This window comes from Chanodichthys erythropterus, chromosome 11, assembly GCF_024489055.1.
Source record: "Chanodichthys erythropterus isolate Z2021 chromosome 11, ASM2448905v1, whole genome shotgun sequence".
In the NCBI taxonomy this organism is placed as follows: Eukaryota; Metazoa; Chordata; class Actinopteri; order Cypriniformes; family Xenocyprididae; genus Chanodichthys; species Chanodichthys erythropterus.
The window spans coordinates 7,243,830-7,267,189 of record NC_090231.1 but is presented as its reverse complement, the minus strand read 5'-3'; the positions used below and the strand labels follow the sequence as shown (position 1 = coordinate 7,267,189).

At 36.9% G+C, this 23,360-nt stretch overlaps 1 protein-coding gene across 4 annotated transcripts in view; it reads right to left on the bottom strand.

Annotated features, from left to right (window-relative positions):
- mctp2b (multiple C2 domains, transmembrane 2b) overlaps positions 1-23,360 on the bottom strand; it is a 33,473-nt gene that overhangs the window by 5,623 nt on the left and 4,490 nt on the right. The window contains exons 2-18 of one of the 4 annotated variants that reach the window (XM_067401313.1): positions 18,620-19,165; positions 17,364-17,426; positions 15,413-15,533; positions 9,935-10,077; positions 9,764-9,840; positions 9,572-9,683; positions 9,445-9,477; positions 6,383-6,550; positions 6,108-6,238; positions 4,554-4,740; positions 4,352-4,445; positions 4,158-4,260; positions 3,637-3,739; positions 3,423-3,524; positions 1,823-1,897; positions 830-949; positions 120-233 (exon numbers count right to left, since the gene is read on the bottom strand). In XM_067401313.1, the coding sequence (XP_067257414.1) occupies positions 120-233; positions 830-949; positions 1,823-1,897; positions 3,423-3,524; positions 3,637-3,739; positions 4,158-4,260; positions 4,352-4,445; positions 4,554-4,740; positions 6,108-6,238; positions 6,383-6,550; positions 9,445-9,477; positions 9,572-9,683; positions 9,764-9,840; positions 9,935-10,077; positions 15,413-15,533; positions 17,364-17,426; positions 18,620-19,072 (2,199 nt within the window). In that variant the 5' untranslated portion in view covers positions 19,073-19,165. The other 3 variants (XM_067401315.1, XM_067401316.1, XM_067401314.1) reach the window with 3 other exon arrangements.

Here is a 23,360-nt window from a genome sequence, read left to right as displayed (position 1 = left end):
AAAACAATTATGTTTTTACAAAATTACATTTTGTTGTCTGGAATCTCTGGAGACCCCAAAGACCCTGAGTGTACACCTCAAATGAAGACGGCACAAGGGTTAAGCCAAAAATCACCCACTAGGTCTCTGGTGACTCTCTCAGAAGCGATCTGGAGATAGTTCCATATGATGAGAAGGACCATGAACAAGGGCAGCATGTAGAAATCCCAGTACCACACTGTAAGAAGAAAGACCTGCAGGAGAACACATTGAAGATTTAGCTTTCATGAAGACTGAAACTAATGAAGGGTCACATATTCATCATTCATTTACATAATCACAATGCTTCTCTTAACAGCTCATACATTTACATGATTAATTATAAAATAAAATGCAGTTACACTTTATCTTAAATGATCCCCTTCAGACATTTTGTTAACTATAAGTAACTTTGTCAACTAACTCATTAAAATATTAGTAGACCAGGTTAGGGTTAAGGTTAGTAGAATAAATAGACAGGTGCAATGTTACTTATAGTCAACAGAATGTCTAAAGGTGACCATCAAAATAAAGTGCTACTCAAAATGTTTCCCAAGATAACAGAAGTACTACAAAGCATTTACATTTCGCTGGACATGGTAGTATTATTTGAAATACCTTTTGCCAATAATATTATGCAAATATCAGAGTATATGAATATAATGATACCATGGTTCTGAATGAGTACCATCTGAAACCACGAGTCTTAACTCTAAGATAAGCTGCTATAAAAAAGTAACCCAGCATATATGATTTATTGCTGAATCAAACAGCACAAAACCACAAAAAATGAATCCTGAATGAGACTGACCAGAAATGCTATAGTGCTCCTCTGCACGCTTTCCCACTGGAAACAGCTTTTGATGAACTGGTTGACGTGGCACACAGCACGATAAATGTTCCTCACGCGAACAACATTCCTGGCAAGAACCTATTAATATAACAATCAGCAGCTCATAATTTTTGCAAAGATACAAATGAAAATTTCAGATGACTTTTTTGTGTGGATGTTACCAAACTCATGCTACAGTAAAACCAAAATTCATTCAATAAATCAGTTTATTCACTATAGTTTAAAAATATGGTAATAAAATATGACAAGATCTCAGAGTTAAACTGTGTCAGAAAAAAATTTAAATAATTAATGATAATAATAATTAAATAATAATTATTATTATTAATAATAATAATAATAATAATAATAATTAAAATCAATACATTATAAGGAAAAATATATATTTTAAAAATCGAAAAGCAGGTTTTTATGACAAGAGGTGTCGTTATGTTTCCACTTTGTTTTTGATCAGATCATTTTAAACAAAGCGAACGCATTCAAACAGTGAGTCCAAAACAGCCCTAAAATGCAGAGAAAACCCAGCTGATTTCATCAGAGATGAAAGAATAGTGTATTTGGCTTCAAAGCATGATCTCTCTCCAATTCTGTGATTGTTTCAGAGCAGCCCAAGCCATTTCTCATCGTGCTGTGAAATACAGACTGAACGGCAGCTCAAAACTCCCAACCGCTGCATGAGCATATGATACGCAAACTACAGTACATCTCTCAGTTGGATAAAGTAAACCATGTCGTAAAGCTAGTAAAGTTTTGATGGATGAGGAGATGAGAGTCTGTTATTATTTATGCGCAAACAAACCCTGTGTGTGTGGCGCTCTCAATGCACTGATCGCTATTGAAAATGAGTAAATACAAGGCGGTGGAGGGGCGCCATTTTGTATATTATGTCAAAAGGGAGGACCACTGTCTTTGAACTGAAAACCCCAGCTATAGAGACTCTGAACGTCATACCTTCTTAGAAAACTTGGCATTGTCCTCAAGAAACTTCTGTTCTCTAGGTGTGAAGGTCCTAATGCTTGCTTTGACCTGGTCAAAACATTGATCAAACAAACACTAAAAATATACCCAATATCTAAACATATTACATATTTCACAGATACTTTATTTGCACAAGAAAATGTATCCGAGCTCAACTTTTTTTCTCATATTCTGTAAGTTAGATGCTTACTGTCATTGAACACAATACAGTGAAATTTAGAGTGGCAAATAAACAAAAAAAGTAAATATTTCAGAATTAAAAGTATATAGAAAGAAGTATACTGTGTATATATACACATAATACATACATATATACAATATTATGCATAAATATATTGCAAAACAATTATTATTAAATTATTTACTTAGACATTACACATTGAATAAGTATATTGCATATTTAAATGTATATATTGCACTCTGAAATGTACATATATTGCACATAAAGCTACTAAAGGCATATTGTAGTGTGTAGTAGTGCATGAAATGTAGTTCTTTCAAAGTTAATAAAAGTAAATATAATTTACAGTGGCATGAAAAAGTATGTGAACCCCTTGCAGAATCTGTGAAAATGAGAATTATTTTAATAAAATAAGAGGGATAATAAAAAATGCATGTTATTTTTTGTTTAGAACTGTCCTGAGTTCTTAAGAAAAATCTTCCAGCTCCTGCAGATTCGTCAGATTTCAAGCATTTTTGCATATTTGAACCCTTTCCAGCAGTGAATATATGATTTTGAGATCCATCTTTTCACACTGAGGACAACTGAGGGACTCAAACACAACTATTAAAAAAGGTTCAAACATTCACTGATGCTCCAGAAGGAAACACGATGCATTAAGAGTCGGGGGGTGAAAACTTTTGAACAGGATGAAGATGTAACAATTTTTCTTATTTTGTTTAAATATCATTGTTTTTCATTTAGTACTGCCCTTAGGAAACAACAGAAGATACTTTCATGTTTCCCGGAAGAAACATTAAGTACAATTTACCTTGATATTTGAATTCAAAAGTTTTCACCCCTCGGCTCTTAATGCATCGTGTTTCCTTCTGGAGCATCAGTGAATGTTTGAACCTTTTTTAATAGTTGTGTTTGAGTCCCTCAATTGTCCTCAGTGTGAAAAGACAGATCACAAAATCATATTCACTGCTGGAAAGGGTTCAAATATGCAAAAATGCTTGAAAACTGATGAATCTGCAGGAGCTGGAGGATTTTTCTGAAGAACAGAGCTCAGTTTAACTGCTCAGGACAAACAAGAGACTCATGAACAACCATCACAAAACATAAAAACAGTCGTGGATCATCAGGTAACCACACAAAGTACCAATGGTTCACATACTTACGAATGGGGTTATTTTAATAAATTCAGCTATTGTTTTGTTTTGTGAACTAAATGCAAACATCTTTTATGTAAAATATCTTACTCAGGACAATACTAAACAAAAAAATTCTCATTTTCACAGATACTGCAAGGGGTTCACATACTTTTTCATGCCAATGTAGGTTTATCTACGACTAATTGAGCTATAGATTAAAGGCATAATCTCTCTGTTGTCATCTGTCAAGACTCACAGAATTGTAGATAACTTCCAACTCCAGTATTATGGCTCCTTTAGACAGTCCTCCCAAGTTCTCTTTCCTCAGAGGACAAGCAACCTGCTGACCGTTACGAATCTGTTGCAACAAAAAACATTAAACTAAATTCAAACATATTAATATATCAATTCTGAGCAATTAAGACATTTTGCTCTCAATGCAATGAAGAATGTCAATATTCTGCACTTACTGAAAGTAAAGGAAGAGCCACCTTCCCCAAGAAATCTGGGGCTTTGTCGCCATCCTCATCAAACACAGTCACTTCCAGAACTTCATGAATGTCTTTTACTGGGCTGCTCGTGAAGAGAAATTCAATAAATGTCACTATTAATTCGATATACCTGTAAATATAGAGTTGACATTGATTACTGTTCAAAAGTTTGGGGTCTATAATTTATTCCTGTGATCAAATCTGAATTTTCAGCATCATTACTCCAGTCTTCAGTGTCACATGATCCTTCAGAAATCATGCTAATATGATGATTTGCTCCTCAAAAAACATTTTTTTTATTATTATCAAAGTTGAAAAAAGTTAGAAAGAACAGCATTTATTTGAAAAAGAAAAGTTCTGTAACATTATACATGTCTTTACTGTAATGTTTCTTCAATTTAATGCATCCTTTTGCAGAATACATAGAATTCTAGAAAAATCTTACTGACCCTAAAGTTTTAAACGGTAGTGTACATTAATACAGTTATGGTGATACTGACAAAGTAAAGACTTTATTCCACTCAGGGTTGAGGGTTTTGTATATGGTATGGGTCTGTAGTCGGTTGTTTCCCAATTCCAGGACACAAAATGGATCACTCTTTCCTAAAAATATACAGAAGATCTGATGAATGTGGCTGTTGATGCTCACAACTAAAAAAAGCTCTTTGTGTAATCAACAAGGAATAAATAATACCATTTAGATCAGCAGCCATGAGGTCAGTGGCCTTGATCACTTTAACCTGAAGAAAACCAACATCTCTCATGTCCTTCAGGGAGTTCTTGATACTCTGCCAAGAACATTTTTTAAGAGGGATCAGGCTTATTGTTATACACATTTAAAAAAAATAATACTATGCATAAAGTAGTACTGCGGTAGAATGGGCGGATTTACATACGTATTTAACCAGCATATTGTCTCTCTCATGAGGCTCTTCCAGCGGAGGGGCGACGAGATCCGTGATGGAAGCTCCAGTGCAGGGAGTGGGAGTGACGAGGAACACCAGCTTGCCTCTGCTCGGGTCCAGCTCACATGTAAACAGTGTGGATTTGTTCAGTGGAAGCCCAGACAAGTTGATCTCATTCCTGCAAATGTGCACAGACACAAAAGGCCTTAAACACAAAACCAGTCTTTACAAGCAGGAAATTCATTCCCTGTGAAAGTCTTTTGAGTTTAATGATCTGAGATTAATTCAAGTTAAGCTCTATTGACAGCATTTGTGGTATAAATGTTGATTACCACAGGAATACTTTCAATTGTTAACACTTTAGTTTAGGGTCCAATTCTCACTATTAACTATGACTTTTGCCTCAATAAACTCCTAATTATTGCTTATTTGTAGTTAGTAAGGTAGTTGTTGAGTTTGTTGGGTAGGATTAAGGGATGTAGAATATGATCATGCAGAATAAGATATTAATATGTGCTTTATAAGTACTAATAAATAGCCAGTAATATGCATGCTAATAAACAACTAGTTCATAGTGAGAATTGGACCCTAAACTAAAGTGTGACCTGTATTTTTGTTAAACCACTTAAATAAATTACGAAGAATATGATTTGAAATTATTTGAGCTGGAAAAATTAATCATGTTTTGTGGTGTAACTACTTTTATAAGTGTTCACTACTGTTTGGTTTGGGTTGGTTATTTCTTCTTGAAAGAAATGCATTTATTTGCATTTATTTGATCAAAAATACAGTTAAAACTGTAATATTGTTAAATATTAGTTCAACCTAAAAGTAGCATATATATTATTTAAATTTAATTTATTCCAGTGACCAAATCTGAATTTTCTGTCTTCAGTGTCACATGATCCTTCAGAAATCATTCTAATATGATGATTTGCTGCTCAAAAAAACATTTATTATTATTATCAATGTTGAAAACAGTTGTGTTGCTCAATAAAAAAGTGGAAATTGTCATATTTTTTCTCCCCAGGATTGTTTAAATAGAAAGATCAAAAGAACAATGTTTATTTAAAATTTTGATCAATTTAATGCATCCTTACTGAATAAAAGTAATAATTCTTTCTTTCAAAAAAAAAAAAAAAAAAAAAAAAAAAAAAAGTGTGATGCCACATTTTTAAATGGTAGTGTATGTATACAACTACTAGCTATGCATTACCTATAGTTATATATTTATTTCAATGTAAAAGATATCCTTGTATCCTTGCAATGTGCATCGACTGGTTTTATATAGTCATGGCAGGAGTAGAAATATCGGACACTGTATAACTTTGGACAAACTAGTCTCATGACACAATGTATAAAGTCTTGTGGCTATACTTTAGAAAGAGCATGCATTTTAACACATAATTATTCGCCCGATGCCTCCACACTTCTAGTGCTTACTATAAACTGTAAAAAACATTATTATCTGATGTAATTGATATTATGCCGACTCAATAGAGCTTGGTTTATTTTTAATATTTCTTGAAGATATCTTGAACTTACTGTCCGTAACATTCCTCATTTTTCCGTCCCTCTTTTCCCACCACTTCAATTTCAAGAATACTGGACCCGTCAGGGAACTGGTTGAAGTCAAACTTTTCTCTCCATTGTGTGTTGATCTTCTTCACTTGATTCTGTGAAAATTAAGGCAGACTTATAACCTTTACAGCAGAAAAATTGCATTGCTAATTAAATTGCTTTTCAAATCTGTAATGTTTATATGATGTTAAAGAGTTCGTAACTACATCAGCGAAGAGCTGAACTGGTCATACAAGTACCTTGCTTTTATATTTCTGATCTCCCAGTTTGAAGCGAACAAACACATCGCCCTGTCCATCCAGCGGCAAGTCCCGCCCCTCCACCAGAGTGATGGTAAAGACGCCGGTCCAGAGTTGACTCTTCTTCAGTGACTCTGTGAGACGTCTGTTATGCTCCGTTGTACTTGACTGAGGATCAGTAAAAATATTGGGATGTGATATTGAGAACTCTCATGCAAAGTTTGTGGATTTTATAATCGCAGTGGTTAAATCGATTAAATTGATTAAATCGTCTATTTGGGTGTTAGCAAAAACATGCCGTTTTTGTGTGTGTCCCTTTAAATGCAAATGAGCTGCTGCTCCCGGTCCGCTTTCCAGAAGAGGGAGGAGCTTTAGCAGTTTGCGCTTCGATTGCTCAACAATAACAAAGCTGGAGAATCTCACGCAGCCAAAATGAGGATTGTCAGTAACAGTGTTCAGCCTTACATTGTTCAAACCGGAGTCGACACTGATGGAGAGACTCAGGAAGAAGTTACAACTTTTAGAATGAAACTGGACGTTTCTGAATGATTAGTGGATAAATTTATGTAGTTTCTGTGGAGTTAGCTAGCATGTGCCGTCATGTTAATCTTTTGTGCAAATCCAGCGTTGAATTGACCCTCGTTTGTGAAGCAGTCTGACGTAAAATGACGGCATGACAACAACACTCTACTACAACTAGGGCTGGGTACCGAACTCGATACTTTTTAGGTACCGATCGAACTGCCTCGATACTACCGAGTATCGAAAAGTGTCTTGTCATTCGGTACCAAATTGCGGTACCTCAGAATGGAGCCGAGGAGAGGGGCGGAGAAATGCTTTCGCTTTCTCGTTGAGGAGCAAGTAACGTTGCGCTACATTATTATTTATATCTAAATATATAAAACTATACGCGCGAGAGAGACCCTATGTGCGAGAGGGCGAGTGAATCAACGGTTTCATTTTCAGTTTATCTCCGAATGGACGGGTGAGAAACGGCTGTTTATCTGAGCAGCCGGTTCACTACAGATACTGTTAACAGAAAACAAAAGTGTTGCACTGCCTGCAGAAACAGCGGAATGCGCAATGTTTTTTAGACTAGTTATGGACAGGTACAACACACAGCAGCTTTACATCAGCTTTCGTCCCTCAAGTCTATGGAAACACGCGACTGGTTCGTGACTGGCTCGTTCGCCTGCACGAGCACAGACTCTGCCTCTGGCTCCAGAACGCGAACAATTCTGCTGAAAAAGGGGTATCAGCGTCCTCCTGATACTGCGGATAATCTGCAGGTCGGGCCAAGTTATAAAAAAATAACATTCAAATTAATTGCGGGTGGATGAGAGATGAATCATTAATGTGTTGCTTTTAATAAAGACACAGAACTCTTATTTCAACGAACTTGCGTCACTCTTACTTCCGCTTTGATCTTGTTAATAATAATTATTTTTTTGAAGAACAATTGCTGAGTGATTTAAAAAGAGCCTCACATACTGAATTTTTGCATTGAAAACTAAACTTTATTAAAACTATTTGCACTGATTTATTGTGTTGGGTAAAATTAGTTAATTTGTGCTTTTTTTATTCCCCGCAGTGGCTCAGGAGATGAGTCTTTGAGTCTGAAAAAAAGTAAACAAAATTAAAATATAAAACCAAATTTTTTTTTTTTTGAGGTTATGTAATCTTGTTTAAACAGATTTTATAAAACTGGTATCGAAAAATGTATCGTTTAGGTATCGGTATCGAAGTCAAGGTATCGGTATCGTCTCGGTATCGAATATTTTTGAACAATACCCAGCCCTAACTATAACAACTCTTCCTCTTCTCTAAAGCAGCCCAACATGGCCTCACCCCCTTTGCTGTGTGTTCTCAGGGGTGGGGTTTATGTAAATGTTGGGGTTTGGGATGTCACCAACCCGTGAAGAAGCTTGTCATAGTCCCTACCAGCTGATTGTTGTAGCGATTTCTGTAAAAGAAAACTATCTCCCTTTGCATTGAACTTTGAGCGTCGTAACTTTGCAGATGTTGTTTATGCTCAAACAGCAACATCACACTCACTAAAGATAAAAAAGTGAAACCATAATCAACCACCCCTTTAAATATGTCAAAGCTGATTGAACACTAATGAGAATATTGCTTCAGAAGCAACTTTTTTACTCAGACAAGTGAATGACTGAAAGACAAACACATGATATGGCTTAAAAGCCAAGCCCTGAAATGCATGCATAGTTAATCTAGCTAAATAAATAGACGTATCAACTTTTAAAATTGAAGGGGAAAAAACACTTTATATATCTTTAGTTAATGACATCACATGTCATGTTTCCGATTAAACTCACTTGGTAAAAGCTAGTCAAGTTAGGCTGATGCCAGCACGGTCAGGTTGGGCGGCACGACCTCATTCTCAAAAATGATGAAAAATATTATGCAAGATATAAGATGGCATATCTCAGACTAAAATAATTACACAATATTTGCAATAGACCACAATGTGCTTTCTGTGGTCAATTAGTGGCTGCCGAGAGCAGGAAACCATCAAAATTAAAAAAAAAAACATTTTGGCCACCATTTTATGTGCAAAATAAAAAAAATACAAATCAAGTTGAGAATCATTGTTATATTGGTTGTGAATTTTAGTTTGCGTTAATCTTCATTGTGTTTGCATGCACATTAAAGGATTAGTTCACTTTCAAATGAAAATTACCGCAAGGCTTTTATTAACCCTCCGGAGCCGCATGGAATATGTTTATGATGGATGGATGTGGATGGAGGCACTTTCTTCAGCTCACACTCGTTTGGTAACACATACTGCCATTATAAAGCTCGGATGTGTCAGGATATTTATTAATATTTCTCCAATTGTCTTTGTCAGAAACAAGAAAGTTATTTGAAAGTGAACTAATCCTTTAACATACAGACATCATTGTTTGTGGAATCATTTGCTTTGAATACATTATTACAGGAAGTATTCGGATAAATTCATGAGAGAGAGCTGACACAAACACCCAAGAATCAAGAAACGATTAGTAAGAGATTAGATGTCATTCAAAACTAATCCTTCTCACCGTCAGGCTCCTTGTTTTCCTCTGGGCCCATCTCTTCATAACAGAAACAAATAATGTGAACACATAGGCAGCAAACGTTTAGTTAGCTAGTTGTTGAAGTTCCCTTTAAATTCAATAAATCTCTTACATGTTTTTTGTTTTTGCCGTCCCTCACAGATAAACAGATATCGATGACTATGACCCCCATGTCGTCCTCCAGGCTGTTGGGGTCGTCCAGTGGAAGCACCATCTCGCTGGTCCTGTCGAACAGACAGAACAAAAGCATCAGACACCAAACTCTTGGTTTTACCTTGAAAACAAACATTTCGGATTGACTTACTTTTCAAGTTCCAGTTTATTCAGCACAACACCGTAGGACCCCATGAAGTCATCCGTTGTCAGATCTCGATCATAAACCTGAATAATCGATGGATGGGACTGTTTAATATACCAACATAGCACATATATCACAAAGTTAATGCATTTATGCCACAGCAAAGTAAACATGTACCTTGATGAAGAGTTTCTGGTCCAGGTTGCGGATCGGGAAGGAGAAGGACTCATTCCAGACAGGGTTGAGATTCTTATACACCACTTTACTTTTGTACAAGGTCTTCCCATCTAGTTTGAACTTCACATATGGATCACTTGTGCCTATGGAGACAGAAGTTTTTTTTGTTTTTTTTACTGACCACCTGCAAATTTGCTTAAATATTTCTGAGCTATAGTCATTACATCATCTATTCAGAGACCTATTGCTCATTTAAATTTTTTGGGAAATATAAATTAATTTGGTTAAAATGCAGTTCCTAAAGTGAAAATGTGGTGTAAATTAGAAACAATTTGCCAAATGAATAATTAGAGTATAAGTTATTTTTATTGCAGTTTCAATTTAAAATATCACTAATATTTAAAGGTGCCCTAGAATGAAAAATTGAATTTACCTTGGCATAATTGATTAACAAGAGTTCAGTACATGAAAATGACATACAGTGAGTCTCAAACTCCATTGTTTCCTCCTTCTTATATAGATCTCATTTGTTTAAAAGACCTCCGAAGAACAGGCGAATCTCAACATAACACCGACTGTTACGTAACAGTCGGGATCATTATTATGTACGCCCCCAATATTTGCATATGCAAGCCCATGATCGAGGCATTACACGAGGGCAGGACGTCTAGATGTGCACAGCTGAATCATCAGACTAGGTAAGCAAGCAAGGACAATAGCGAAAACTGGCAGATGGAGCAATAATAACTGCACGAGAATTTAAAGGGGCCGCAGCCTAAATCGGTGCATATTTAATGATGCCCCAAAATAGGCAGTTAAAAAAATGAATAAAAAGCTGACACTTCACAGACACATTCAGGGGACACCTTAGACTTATATTACATCTTTTAAAAAGATGCATTACATCTGCAAAGTATGGCGAGTAAAATAAAACATTCACAAGCCAAAGGCAACTCAAGCATCAGTGTGTCCGTAGAGGGTTAAATAATATGACCTTTTATTTCTCAATAAAGTTAGTTAAGGTTGCCAAATGTCAAAAGGAATAACCCCCTAAAAATATCATATGCACAATTAAGAAATGCATACAAAAATGTGTCTTACATATATGTAATAACAATATATATTAATAATATATTTATATTAATATGTAACCTAAGAGTCCTTCAAGATGATATATTAAATTACTCTAGGGAAGGTACAATATATTTTCATAGCCTTTCAGTGAACTCTGAATACTTCATGCAAGTGCACTCCCAACTGCTTTCCCTGCAGTCATGTGCAGTAAAGTTAGTTTAGTCATGTGTGTGGGTTTGCCTCTGACAAGGATGTGGTTAATGCTTAAGTGCAACATCAGTGCATGACGCAAAACCAGCCCGCTTCCGGAGAAGACTATCATTTTAATAGAGAAAGAAACGTTTGTAAAGTAACTACCTCTGGAAGTGTCAGCTGCAAAAAACTGATAGACAAAATAGGGGCTTCAATAAAGCTGTAAAGAAGATCCTAAGGAACCTGCCTAGCTGCCTGATAACCCTGTTGCACCAGTAGAGGGCAGCATTCAGTAAGTCTGTGCAAGTTCTCAGTTGCTCCCTTATTTGCCCCTTCATCCACAACACTCTAAAGTCCCTGGTCTTATTGTGAAATGTCTGGGGTTGAGAATAAAAAATAAATAATTTTATTCAGCAATGACACATTTCAATAATAAAAAGTTACAGTAAAGATAAATGCTGAAAAAATAAATAATGTTCTTGTTTCTGTTTCTTGAGCATCAAATCATCATATTAGAATCACAATATTACAGTTTTTACAGTATTTTGATCAGCTTTGGTGAGCATAAGGGACTCCTTTAAAAACCATTAATTAACCACAAGCCAAACATTTGAACGGTAGTATATATTTGAATGTCCTGTTTATTGAATATTCTGTACAGAAGTAAAATTCAAGCAATTCATGTTGACTTTAAAATGGCGAATATATAATCAACAGTAAGGGCATGTGTGCAAACACTAATATGCAAATACTGACTGTATAACCTCAAGCTGCTCTATCGTATAAAAGACACCACCAATAAACAAATGTGGGAAAAGGTCAGTAACAATACACTCATCTTTCTAACAGTGTTTTTCTTAATTCTGGTAAAGGAGGATCAATTAAGATTGGTTTCATCTTCTTGAGAAAATGTGCCAACAGGATAGCTCTGAAAAAGCTTAAGAGGCCTACGGCCAAAAATCATGTAATTAAAGCAGAATACACAGACTGGTAAACAGGAAAAGAGCTTGTTCAATGAGCCACGTAGCAATGACGCAATACAGAAGCGATAAACAGCAGTAAATAAACTTGGAAAGAGAAAGTACACCAATGCACATCCTAGTTCCCACATGTCTGTCTGTTTCTGTCTTAATGTCAATAGTCATAGTTTAAGGTGTGCCTTGCATTTATGCAGGTGTGGCCGCAGACAGGTTTTAATTTGCTGGGAGGAATGTTGTCTGAAGTATGAAAGCAATGCACAAGTTTTGGTGTTATCACAGACGAGACAACCAAAGCGAAACTCAGGTATCTGACAAATGTATGACACTTATGTTTTACGTGGCAGAAAAAGTGATGTCAACCATGCCAAAATACAAGTGTAGCAGTTAGACTGAAAAGGAATTTATAAAAATACAAAAGATCTGTCACGAAACTCTAAATGCTGCAGGCTAGTAAGTCCTTAACTCAACCTGCTTGCAATCACATTATTCTCTATAGGGCACAGCTGACAGCAGCAGCAATAACAGCAGCAGCAATAACCAACATCAGCAGCAACAGCAGCAGCAGCAGCAGCAATAACAATGGCAGCAATAACCAACAGCAGCAATAAGCAGAAATAACAAACAGCAGCAGCAGCAGCAGCAATAACAACAGCAGCAATAACCAACAGCAGCAGCAATAATAACCACCACCAGCAGCAGAAATAACCAAAAGCAGTAGCAGAAGACAAAATAATAACCAACAGCAGCAGCAATAACAGCAGCAGCAGCAGAAACAATGACCAACAGCAGCAGCAATAACCAAAAGCAGCAGCAGCAATAACAGCAGCAGCAGCAGCAGCAATAACCAACATCAGCAGCAGCAGCAATAACAACGGCAGCAATAACCAACATCAGCAGCAGCAGCAGCAGCAATAATAATAATCATCAGCAGCAGCAGACGCACCAATAACAACAGCAGCAGCAATAACCAAAAGCAGCAATAATAATAATAAATAATAATCAACAGCAGCAATAACCAACAGCAGCAGCAATAATAACCACCACCACCAGCAGAAATAACCAAAAGCAGTAGCAGAAGACAAAATAATAACCAACAGCAGCAGCAATAACCAAAAGCAGCAGCAGCAGCAATAACAGCAGGAGCAGCAGCAGCAGAAACAATGACCAACAGCAGCAGCAATAACCAACAGCAGCAATAAGCAGAAATAACAAACAGCAGCAGCAGCAGCAGCAGCAATAACAACAGCAGCAATAACCAACAGCAGCAGCAATAATAACCACCACCAGCAGCAGAAATAACCAAAAGCAGTAGCAGAAGACAAAATAATAACCAACAGCAGCAGCAATAACAGCAGCAGCAGCAGAAACAATGACCAACAGCAGCAGCAATAACCAAAAGCAGCAGCAGCAATAACAGCAGCAGCAGCAGCAGCAGCAATAACCAACATCAGCAGCAGCAGCAATAACAACGGCAGCAATAACCAACATCAGCAGCAGCAGCAGCAGCAATAATAATAATCATCAGCAGCAGCAGACGCACCAATAACAACAGCAGCAGCAATAACCAAAAGCAGCAATAATAATAATAAATAATAATCAACAGCAGCAATAACCAACAGCAGCAGCAATAATAACCACCACCACCAGCAGAAATAACCAAAAGCAGTAGCAGAAGACAAAATAATAACCAACAGCAGCAGCAATAACCAAAAGCAGCTGCAGCAGCAATAACAGCAGGAGCAGCAGCAGCAGAAACAATGACCAACAGCAGCAGCAATAACCAAAAGCAGCAGCAGCAGCAATAACAGCAGGAGCAGCAGCAGCAGAAACAATGACCAACAGCAGCAGCAATAACCAAAAGCAGCAGCAATAATAATCAGCAGCTGCAATAAAAGCAGCAGCCGAAATAATAACCAATAGCAGCAGCAATAACCACAAGCAACAGCAACAACCAAAAGCAGCTGCTATAATAATAATAATCAGCAGCAGCAATAACTAAAAGCAGCAGCAGCAATCATAATAATAATAATCATCAGCAGCAGCAGCAGACGCACCAATAACAATAACAACAGCAGCAGCAATAACCAAAAGCAGCAATAGCAATAATAATAATAATCAGCAGCAGCAGCAGACGCACCAATAACAACAGCAGCAGCAATAACCAAAAGCAGCAATAGCAATAATAATAATAATAATAATAATAATAATCAGCAGCAGCAATAACCAAAAGCAGAAGCAGCAATAATAAAAATCATCAGCAGCAGACGCACCAATAACAACAGCATCAGCAATAACCAAAAGCAGCAATAGCAATAATAATCATCAGCTGCAGCAATAACAGCAGCAGTCAAAAAATAACCAAAAGTAGCAGCAGCAGCAATAATAAATTGCAACAGCAATAACAGCAGCAGAAATGATAAGCAGCAGCAGCAGTAACCAAAAGCAGTAGCAGTGTAGCACATCTATTAATCAAGACTATCAACGTTGTCATACCCATTACCATGCCAAACATGAGTTGTCATGACAGAAATGTGATTTCAAACCATATATAGCTCAAAATGGATTTGTAAAAAATTGCATTTCATGTGATTTTTTGCAGTTCACATTTGATAAACATGATCAGATTCCAATCGGATATGCACAAAAATCGGATGTGGACTGACAGTCTGAATGAGGCTTTAGAGGTTGCATGTGTTGCATTGCGTGTTTGCTATTTGGGGTGCAGAGCAAATAAGGGAGGGGTATGTTTGTTTGGGTGTCGATTTCAAATATCAACAGAGTTCCTCAGAAATCGCTTAATGCACATTTAAAGGTCAAGAGAGTCATGTCTGTGCCATCAGTGGCATTCAATGGAATTGCAAAAATAATGATTTGAAAATAATGAGTTTCTAACCCCTGACTGTTCAGACAAATAAGTAAATTCCCTGCTGAACAGCTTATTAGAAATAGTCCTGTCCTGAACTCACGCCACAAGTCAGAAGTAGACATGTCAGACCTCTCAAACAGAGCAATGTCTGGAAAGATTATTTACATTTGTCTCTATACAGTGAACTCAGGAAGGAAGAAGTATTTTAATGACAAAAATACACACGTCACCTACACTACAATTCCACTGAAGGCTGCACCTTATCAAATAAGCACCAATACAAAGACCACTGATTGCTATTAAAATGTATGATGTGTGTAGTGCTTCAGGGTGTGTTGTGTTTATACACAGACATTTGACACTCACCGCATCGGTCTCTAATGACCAGTCCACGTCCCTCCTTTAGGAATATAGTGAGAAGATATGTTCTCGGAGTTTCCCTCTGATGCTCACTAACTCCAGCTGTCTCTGTCCTCATGTCCAGATTCTGATTTAAAAAAAAAATAATAATAATATGATAAAACCATTTACAACAAGCTTTCATATGGGTAGCTGACATGACATTTCAAACAGTGACAGCAGTGTCACATGTTACAATTAAAACTATTTTAAGCAACATTTTTGTACAAATGTTACACTTTATGAACTAATATTAGTATTTTGACTATATAAAAACCTAAAACATCATTAAAAATAGTGAAAAAATCTAGAAGTGGTAACCACACATCTCTACATACTACTACATCTCAAATATACAGTTTCTTTTTATAGTACTTTCAAGCCGCTTTATCATAGTTTTTAAGAAATGTAATATTAAACTTTGAAAATCTCCCATTAACGAACACTGCTCTTTTTTATACTCGAACAGCTATGAGGTCCATGTCATATTTGCATATGATTTGTGAATGGGTTTTTTCTTACACTATCATTCAAAAGTTTGAGGGGTGTGTACGATTTTGTAATGTTTCTGATTTTCTTAATGATGTTTAATTCTCTTCTGCTCATCAAGGCTGCATTTGATCAGAAATATAGTAAAAATAGTAGCATTGTGAAATATTATTATAATTTTAAAATGTAATTTATTCCTGTAATGGAAAACTGAATTTTCAGCATCATTACTCCAGTCTTCAGTGTCACATGATCCTTTAGAAATCATTCTAATATGATGATTTACTGCTCAAGAAACATTTCTGATTATTAATGTTGAAAATATTTAATATTTCTGTAGAAACCATGATGCTTTTTTTTCAGGAATTAAAATTTAATGAATAAAAAGTTTAAAAGAACAGCATTTATTTGAAATAGATTTTTTATAACATTATAAATGTCTTTTACTGTCACTTTTGATCAACATAATCCATAATTGTTAAATGAAAGTATTCATTTCTTTCACAAAAAGAAAAATTATACTGACCCCAAACATTTAAACAGTAGAGTACATTCATTTGCACTCTCAATTTCATCCATTAAATCTAAAGATCTGAAAAAGCCCATACATTTATCCACCCACAGACCCTGCCATTAAAGAAATAAGGACAGAAGTGGTTGAAAGTCATCAAAAGAGACTGACCAGGGCTGCGTTTCCCAAAAGCATCATAAGCCTAAGCTGATCGTAACTCCATTGCCACCAACGCAGCTAAGATCAACTTAGGCATACGATGCTTTTGGGAAACGCTACCCAGGTGTAAACGGGAATGCATCTCCCTCGTCTACTTGCATCTTAATCCCAGATGTAAACAGAGCCTAATATTTTGCAACCTTGCAAATACTTGTATTTTCATTCAGGAAATTTTGATGTTGTTCAATTTATTTGTTAGCATGCCACATAAAATTGAGTACTAGGTAGCACTATCAGCTACCATGGTAAAATGCTACGTTTTATTCAACTTAAGCATGGTCAGGAAGCAAACCTTGAGCCTTCAATGTCAGCTCAGGAACACATTATGGTCCATTTCATGGGCATTCAAAGTACAATGTCAGCTGCATGTACCCTAGAACTAAATGTCCTTTGATATCATCTAATAGTACACCAAACAACAAAACACACACACGTTGGTGCACCTATCATTATGAGGACAATCCACAGGCGTAATGTTTTTTATACTGTACAAAATGTATATTCTACTAACACTACACTAAACCTACCAATCACAGAAAACTTTCTGCATTTTTACATTTCTAATAAAACATTTAGTATGTTTTTTTTAAGCCATTTTAATTACGAGGACTCAAACTATGTTTATGTTGTAATACCAGTGTAATACGCATGTCATTATACAAATATAAAGCACACACACACATATATATATATACTTACATTATTGTGCTCGTTGTCATGTATGGACAACGTATCTGAACCATTTCTGTTGAAATGCGGCTTCTGTTTCCCAAAACACAACGAACAGAAGAGTTAAATTATTATTTTTTAAGATATGAAAAAGCCACAAATTCACAAACCCATGGTGTAACTACATTTCCTCATTTTTCACAGTCACTTAAAGTCAGCAGTGATAAAAATGTGTTTTACTTTGTCTTGCTGACTTCTAATTTCATGTCACATGTTTCTATAATAACACTGAAGATCATCTGTCTTAAGTTTATTAAAAATTCCTTAGCCCCAGGGAACATGAATGCTAAGCCAGAAAACTTGAAGCAAAGAACATGAGGAATTAAAAAGTTTCCACTGCAAAATCTCAAAAAAAGCAGTCAAGGCTTGACATAAATTACCTTAAATGTAAAAAAGAGTCTTGTCTGACAAACAAAGCAAAGTATAGGATTTTCCTTCCTTACTGAAAATCCCAAGTTAATCTTTTAAGGTCTCTCTGAATCACCTTGAAAACTTAGCAGCTGACTCACCCGTAAAAACAAATATTCTCGCATGCTATCCACACAAGCGGTGCCTATATGAAGCATCAAAAATATGATAACTCCACTACAATAAAAGAGAAAGATCACCAACGCAAAAGGAAGCAGTGTTACATAACTAGCAAAACTTCTACCTCTACCTGACCATTAAAGCGTTTATTTTTGGTGCCATTCAGTACCATAAAGGTAGCTCGACACTTCCCGGGTGATCATTTGCATTTTAAACAAATGGAGAAGCAACTCTAAATGTGCGTTACCACATTCTAGGGCTTAGAAATGTTATAACAAGTTCCTGCATTGATGACTTTCTCATGTTCAGAGGAACTGCATTTCACAATAGAGCGATGCTTTGCACTCTTCCCTGGGGTTAGGTAGACAAAATAGAAGACGGTGAAAAACTTTCCATTCAATCTAACTTGAATTAAATTACAAGGCTGACAGCATGCCAAAAAAGTGAAAAACATGCAAATGTTATCCACTCAAATGGAAAAAGTAAGTTTTCCATGTCATGTTAATGAAATATGCAGTTCATAAAAAAGTGAAAAGAACATGAGGAAGTACTAAGTTCACCTAAAGCATCAAGAGCAAACAGGTTTGTGTAACACAATCTTGATAGACGGTGCCCATAAAAAGGAGAGTCACAGAAAACTTCCTCTCTCCCGTGATGATTAACCCAACTGAAAGATCAAGACCGCCGACGCTCTTTACCTCTGCCAAGCTCTCTGATGAAGGAAGTTGCATATCCCTCAAGTGCAGCACCTGATCCATCTCCTCTGTGGAGTCTGTGGAGGTGTTGTGCTCCTCAGTGGCTGACTCCTGTGATGGCCAACTGCTCGAGTCCACCAGCATGGGCATCGAATCAGCCAGCCCGGTTCCGCCCCCTCTCTTTCGCAGAGTCACAGTGAGGGGGGTTGCTGGGCTGCTGCTGCTGTAGATGGAGGATGGTCGGAGGTCAGCTGGCTGCTGGTGGGAGTGGCTTATTAGCGAGGATGACCGACTCCGCTCCAGAACTTCTGCGACAGAACAGTTCATCCGCTGGTCCAACAAGCGCTCCTCCCTGACCTCTGGCTTGTTAGGGTTTTTGTCGCTGCCAACCCGCGAATATCGAAAGAGTTTGGCTTTTTGGCGTAAGGTGCCCATTACAGACTTTTTGTCCTCCATGAGAAGGATGTAAGAGTGTGTGTTTAGGTGAATTTCGCAAGTCGGTCGTAAAGGCCTCTCTCTCACACACTAGAGCTGGCTTGTGACCAAAACCTGCAAATTAAACACAAAAAAAGTCACAAACTGACATAATGAAAGAAAGTGTTCATACTCGCAATTTCAGTTTAAAGTCAACAATGAAAACTTTTGTAGCACATGTTCCTGATTTTACAATGAATGAAAACAAAAATACCATAAAAGAGGAGGAAATTGACCACTCTTAGAAAAATTCATTAGAGAAATGGTATTTGTGGCCGTAGAGATGAGAGTCCTGTCTTTTAGTTAAAAAGAGTCAAATCTTTTTCAGTCAAAGCCTGTTTGTTTACGAAGGCACATTAACCGGAACATTCAGGAAAAAAAAACAAAAAATGAAAAAAAAACAACAAAAAAAAAACATTGAGATAAAGTAGTAAACGGGTTTAAAATATATTAAGTTATATACTAATAATATTACTAGATTTTCAGTCAATTGTCCTGCCTTAAAAGGAGTTCAGAAAAATAAAATTTGATCAAAATGCATTAACTTGCACAGACTGTAAAAACATTTTTCTTTTTGGGTGATGTCACCAAGGCCTCTAGTCACTCCTCCCATTGTTTATTGGTTTGCAATGGTAAATTCAAATTATTTATTAGAAAATCTGTCTTTTCTGTAAAGCCTGCACATAAGTGGAGAAGTTTAATTGTTAATACCAATTTCTTGTACATACTGTGTGAAAATCATTTAATGCTAAACATAAAGGAAATGGCTCCAGGCTACATGTACTATTTGCATGTATTAAAGGTGTAGTAAGTGATTTCTGAGAAATGCTGTTGAAATTGGATCAGACCGAGCATCACAACGCTCTTGTAGACAATCAGCAGTAGGGGGCGTATCAACTCATGATGGAGGAAGAAAGAGTGAGCCAATCAGCAGCAGTCAAGTCAAGTCAAGTCACCTTTATTTATATAGTGCTTTTTACAATGCAGATTGTGTCATAGCAGCTTTACAGTGATAACTGGTGTATAATTTTAGCTGCACAGCAGCTCTTCAAGAATAGTGTCAATGCAGACAGATCAAAGCGCTGTTGAATATCAAATGTCAAGTGTCCCCAACTAAGCAAGCCAAAGGCAACAGCGGCAAGGAACCCAAACTCCAAAAGGTGACATCAGGTGGCAAATAGACTTCTGTGTTAAGGGGTGTGGGTGTGTGTCCACTCATGATGGAGGAAGAGAGTGAGCCAATCAGCAGTAGGGGGCGCGTCCACTCATGATGAGGGAGGATAGAGTCAGCCAATCAGCAGTGATGTCCATGATTTTTCCATATTTATTTCTGCAAACATTGAACATTATATCTGATTGAGGTTAATCTTACTACTAGTCTTCTCCACTGGATGTCCATCCTCTTATTTACCTTGCGTGACAGCAGAGACCCTGTCATTCATTCAGTGCTTTACATGGCGGATGCAGATGCGCCTTTTAGTGTGAAAGACGTTCCAGACAGTTGAAGGAACTGTCAGTGTCCTGATCGGGCCAGCGCTGCACGGACACGAAAGTTTATCATTTGCACGTGTTATCAAGCCTTGCCAATTCAAGCGTTCAAGCGAAAGAGAACTTGTGAGTTGTATGAGAAGTTGTGCGCACACACACCCGAAGCACAAACAGCTGCATGTCTCACACAGCGTGCAATTAATAAAATGAACTGTCTTTCACGTCTCCTTATGCTTAAATGGACAAATTCAAACAAATTTATCTCAAAATGCACGCCTTTGCGAGTATGGAAAGTAAACAGTCGGTTATGGCTTAAGTAAACAGTGGATAACAGCAGCCTAATATTCCTGCTGCTGTCTGTTTTAATGTTAATCAGACTACAAAAGACAAAGAAATCACTCACTGCTCTTCACTGAATACCGTTATTGTAACTTTAATAAGGATTAACCTTTTTTTAATTTGTACAGTGAAGATTATGTGCAGTGATATTTTACATTTGATTACTTTATTCAATTTCTGTACCTGAGGACTTCTGTTAGACCTCCCTGAAAAACTTTAAAAGCACTTATAATTTCATTTGCATCTTAGTTCTATTGTATTTATTTATTTGCTTGTAGTTTAATTATTTGTTCTTTTTTTTATTAATTATTGGTTATTTGTCTTTAATAATCTTTGAAATTTATATTAGTAGTTTTATCTGTGTTATCGAAATTGGAATCGAGAATTGTTCAATTTCACTGGTATCTAAAATTTATAGTGTGTTAAAATGTCATAAACTTATTTATTACAATACAAGAATACATGGGTCAAAAACAACAAAAACAAGAACTATTTTATTCATTACTTTTTTGGTGGGACCAGTGAAAACTGAATCATTGAATTTATTGAATCGAATCGAGAATTGAATCGAATTGAGATCTTGTGAATCGGAATCAGGGCATCTGTATCGATAACCACCCCCATTGTATACTCTTGTGTGTACAGTATGTTCATTTTATTGGTTCTTCCTTGTCTTTTCGTGTGTCATCTTTGCTTTATTTTTCGTGAAGCTTTATTTTGCTTCGCTTCTGCTAAGAGACATACACGCTTCCACTGCATGTTCGTGGATTTTGAGGGCGGAGCACTGAAGTGTGTTTGTTTGGGTTTAATTCAAATATCAACAGTGTTCAACTATGATTCTCAGAAATTGCTTACACCGGGTAGTTCACAACAGGATTAAAGGTACAATTTGTGATATTTTTTTCCGCTAGAGGTCGCTAGAAGCCTATTCAAAACAAAGGCGTAGTTTGATGACGCCAAGTTTGAGCGTGGAATCTTGGGACATGTGGTCTCCATCTCAACGGACGGTGCAAAAGAATAGGGATTGGAGTCGGGAAGAACTCATGTTCGTGGATGTGATTATTAACGTTACCGTCCGCTTTTCCGGTCTTGACTTTACGGGAGCTGTCCTTGTCGACAGAACCAGCGTCAGATGGTAAACAGTAATTATGTTCCATAAATAAGTAACACAATCCACCATAAAACGTGCAAGAAGTAAATAAGGAACTGCTTGAAGCAAGCTAGTGGTTTGCTGGACGCTAGACACTACTTCCGCATTTGTCCACGGCACTGTTGTCATGTGGTTTCTACGTCAGTAAAGGCGGTAACAAAGGTAACTGACGTCATTGACAGGCGACTGCACTGCCCCGTGTCACTGTTTAGAATGGGAATTTTCTCATGATTTACAAGTAGTTGAAAACATTAGAGATATTGTTTGTAATCAGCTGGACAAAATATATAACAATAGCCAAGTGGTTTTTGGATATTTTACTGCAAAAATGTTACATATTGTACCTTTAAAAGAGGTCGAACATTTTTTTTTTTTTTTCAAAAAGACAGAAACAACAAATGATGCTAGCATTTGCGTGTATCAGGCAGCAGCAGCAGATCACCAGACAGACCTTCGTGTGTGGGACATCCTCAAGGAGATGATTTTTGGAATATAATATAACAGTACACAATCAAAGTGACGCCGATTGTGTTAAGCATTTACCTTATCTGAGAGAAATGTAGCAGCGCGTTGATCCGACAGTCTCTAGGAAACGGCGAAAGCCAATTGATGACACACGACGATTCTCTGCTGTTATTTTGGTGGTTTGCTTCACGATGTGAGCACAGGACTCTTTTACTTCAATGCCCCTTGTTGGAAGACATTATTTTTATTATTTGCCCTAAGTTATATGTTTCGTCTCTTGCTTCTTGAATCTCGCGCCGCCTGAGCTGACTGGAATGCTTTTGGTTGTCATGACAATGACACGTGTGGTTTAGAGCGGCTATATTTCGCGTTCATTTACACTGAACCAGAACAGAATCAGACTCGCCTTTGATACTAGGGGCTGAGGTGGGTCAGACCCGGCGTATTTGAGGTCTTCTTTAACACGGCATTGCGTCTTTACACTGAATTCTGAGCAGGTACAGACCCGCTTCAGAACAGCCATAAATCGGCTGTGTAAAGATGCCTTATGAAAAATATGTTTACTTTCACCTGTGGAAAATCGTTGCATCAAATGACCACAAATAAAGTGCAAAGTCTGTTGTAATATTACTAAACCCTGTTTAAACTGACACGTGTCAATCTTGTTCATTTATGTAACTTGACTTGCTGTTAAAGCAAAGGCACAAATGACAATGCAACATTTTTGAGTTTCTGATTCATTTTCAAACACCTTTAATAGTCTCAGGTCCTTTAACTGTTTAGTGTTTACCATTGTTTTTAAGTTTGAATATCCATTTCAACAAACTT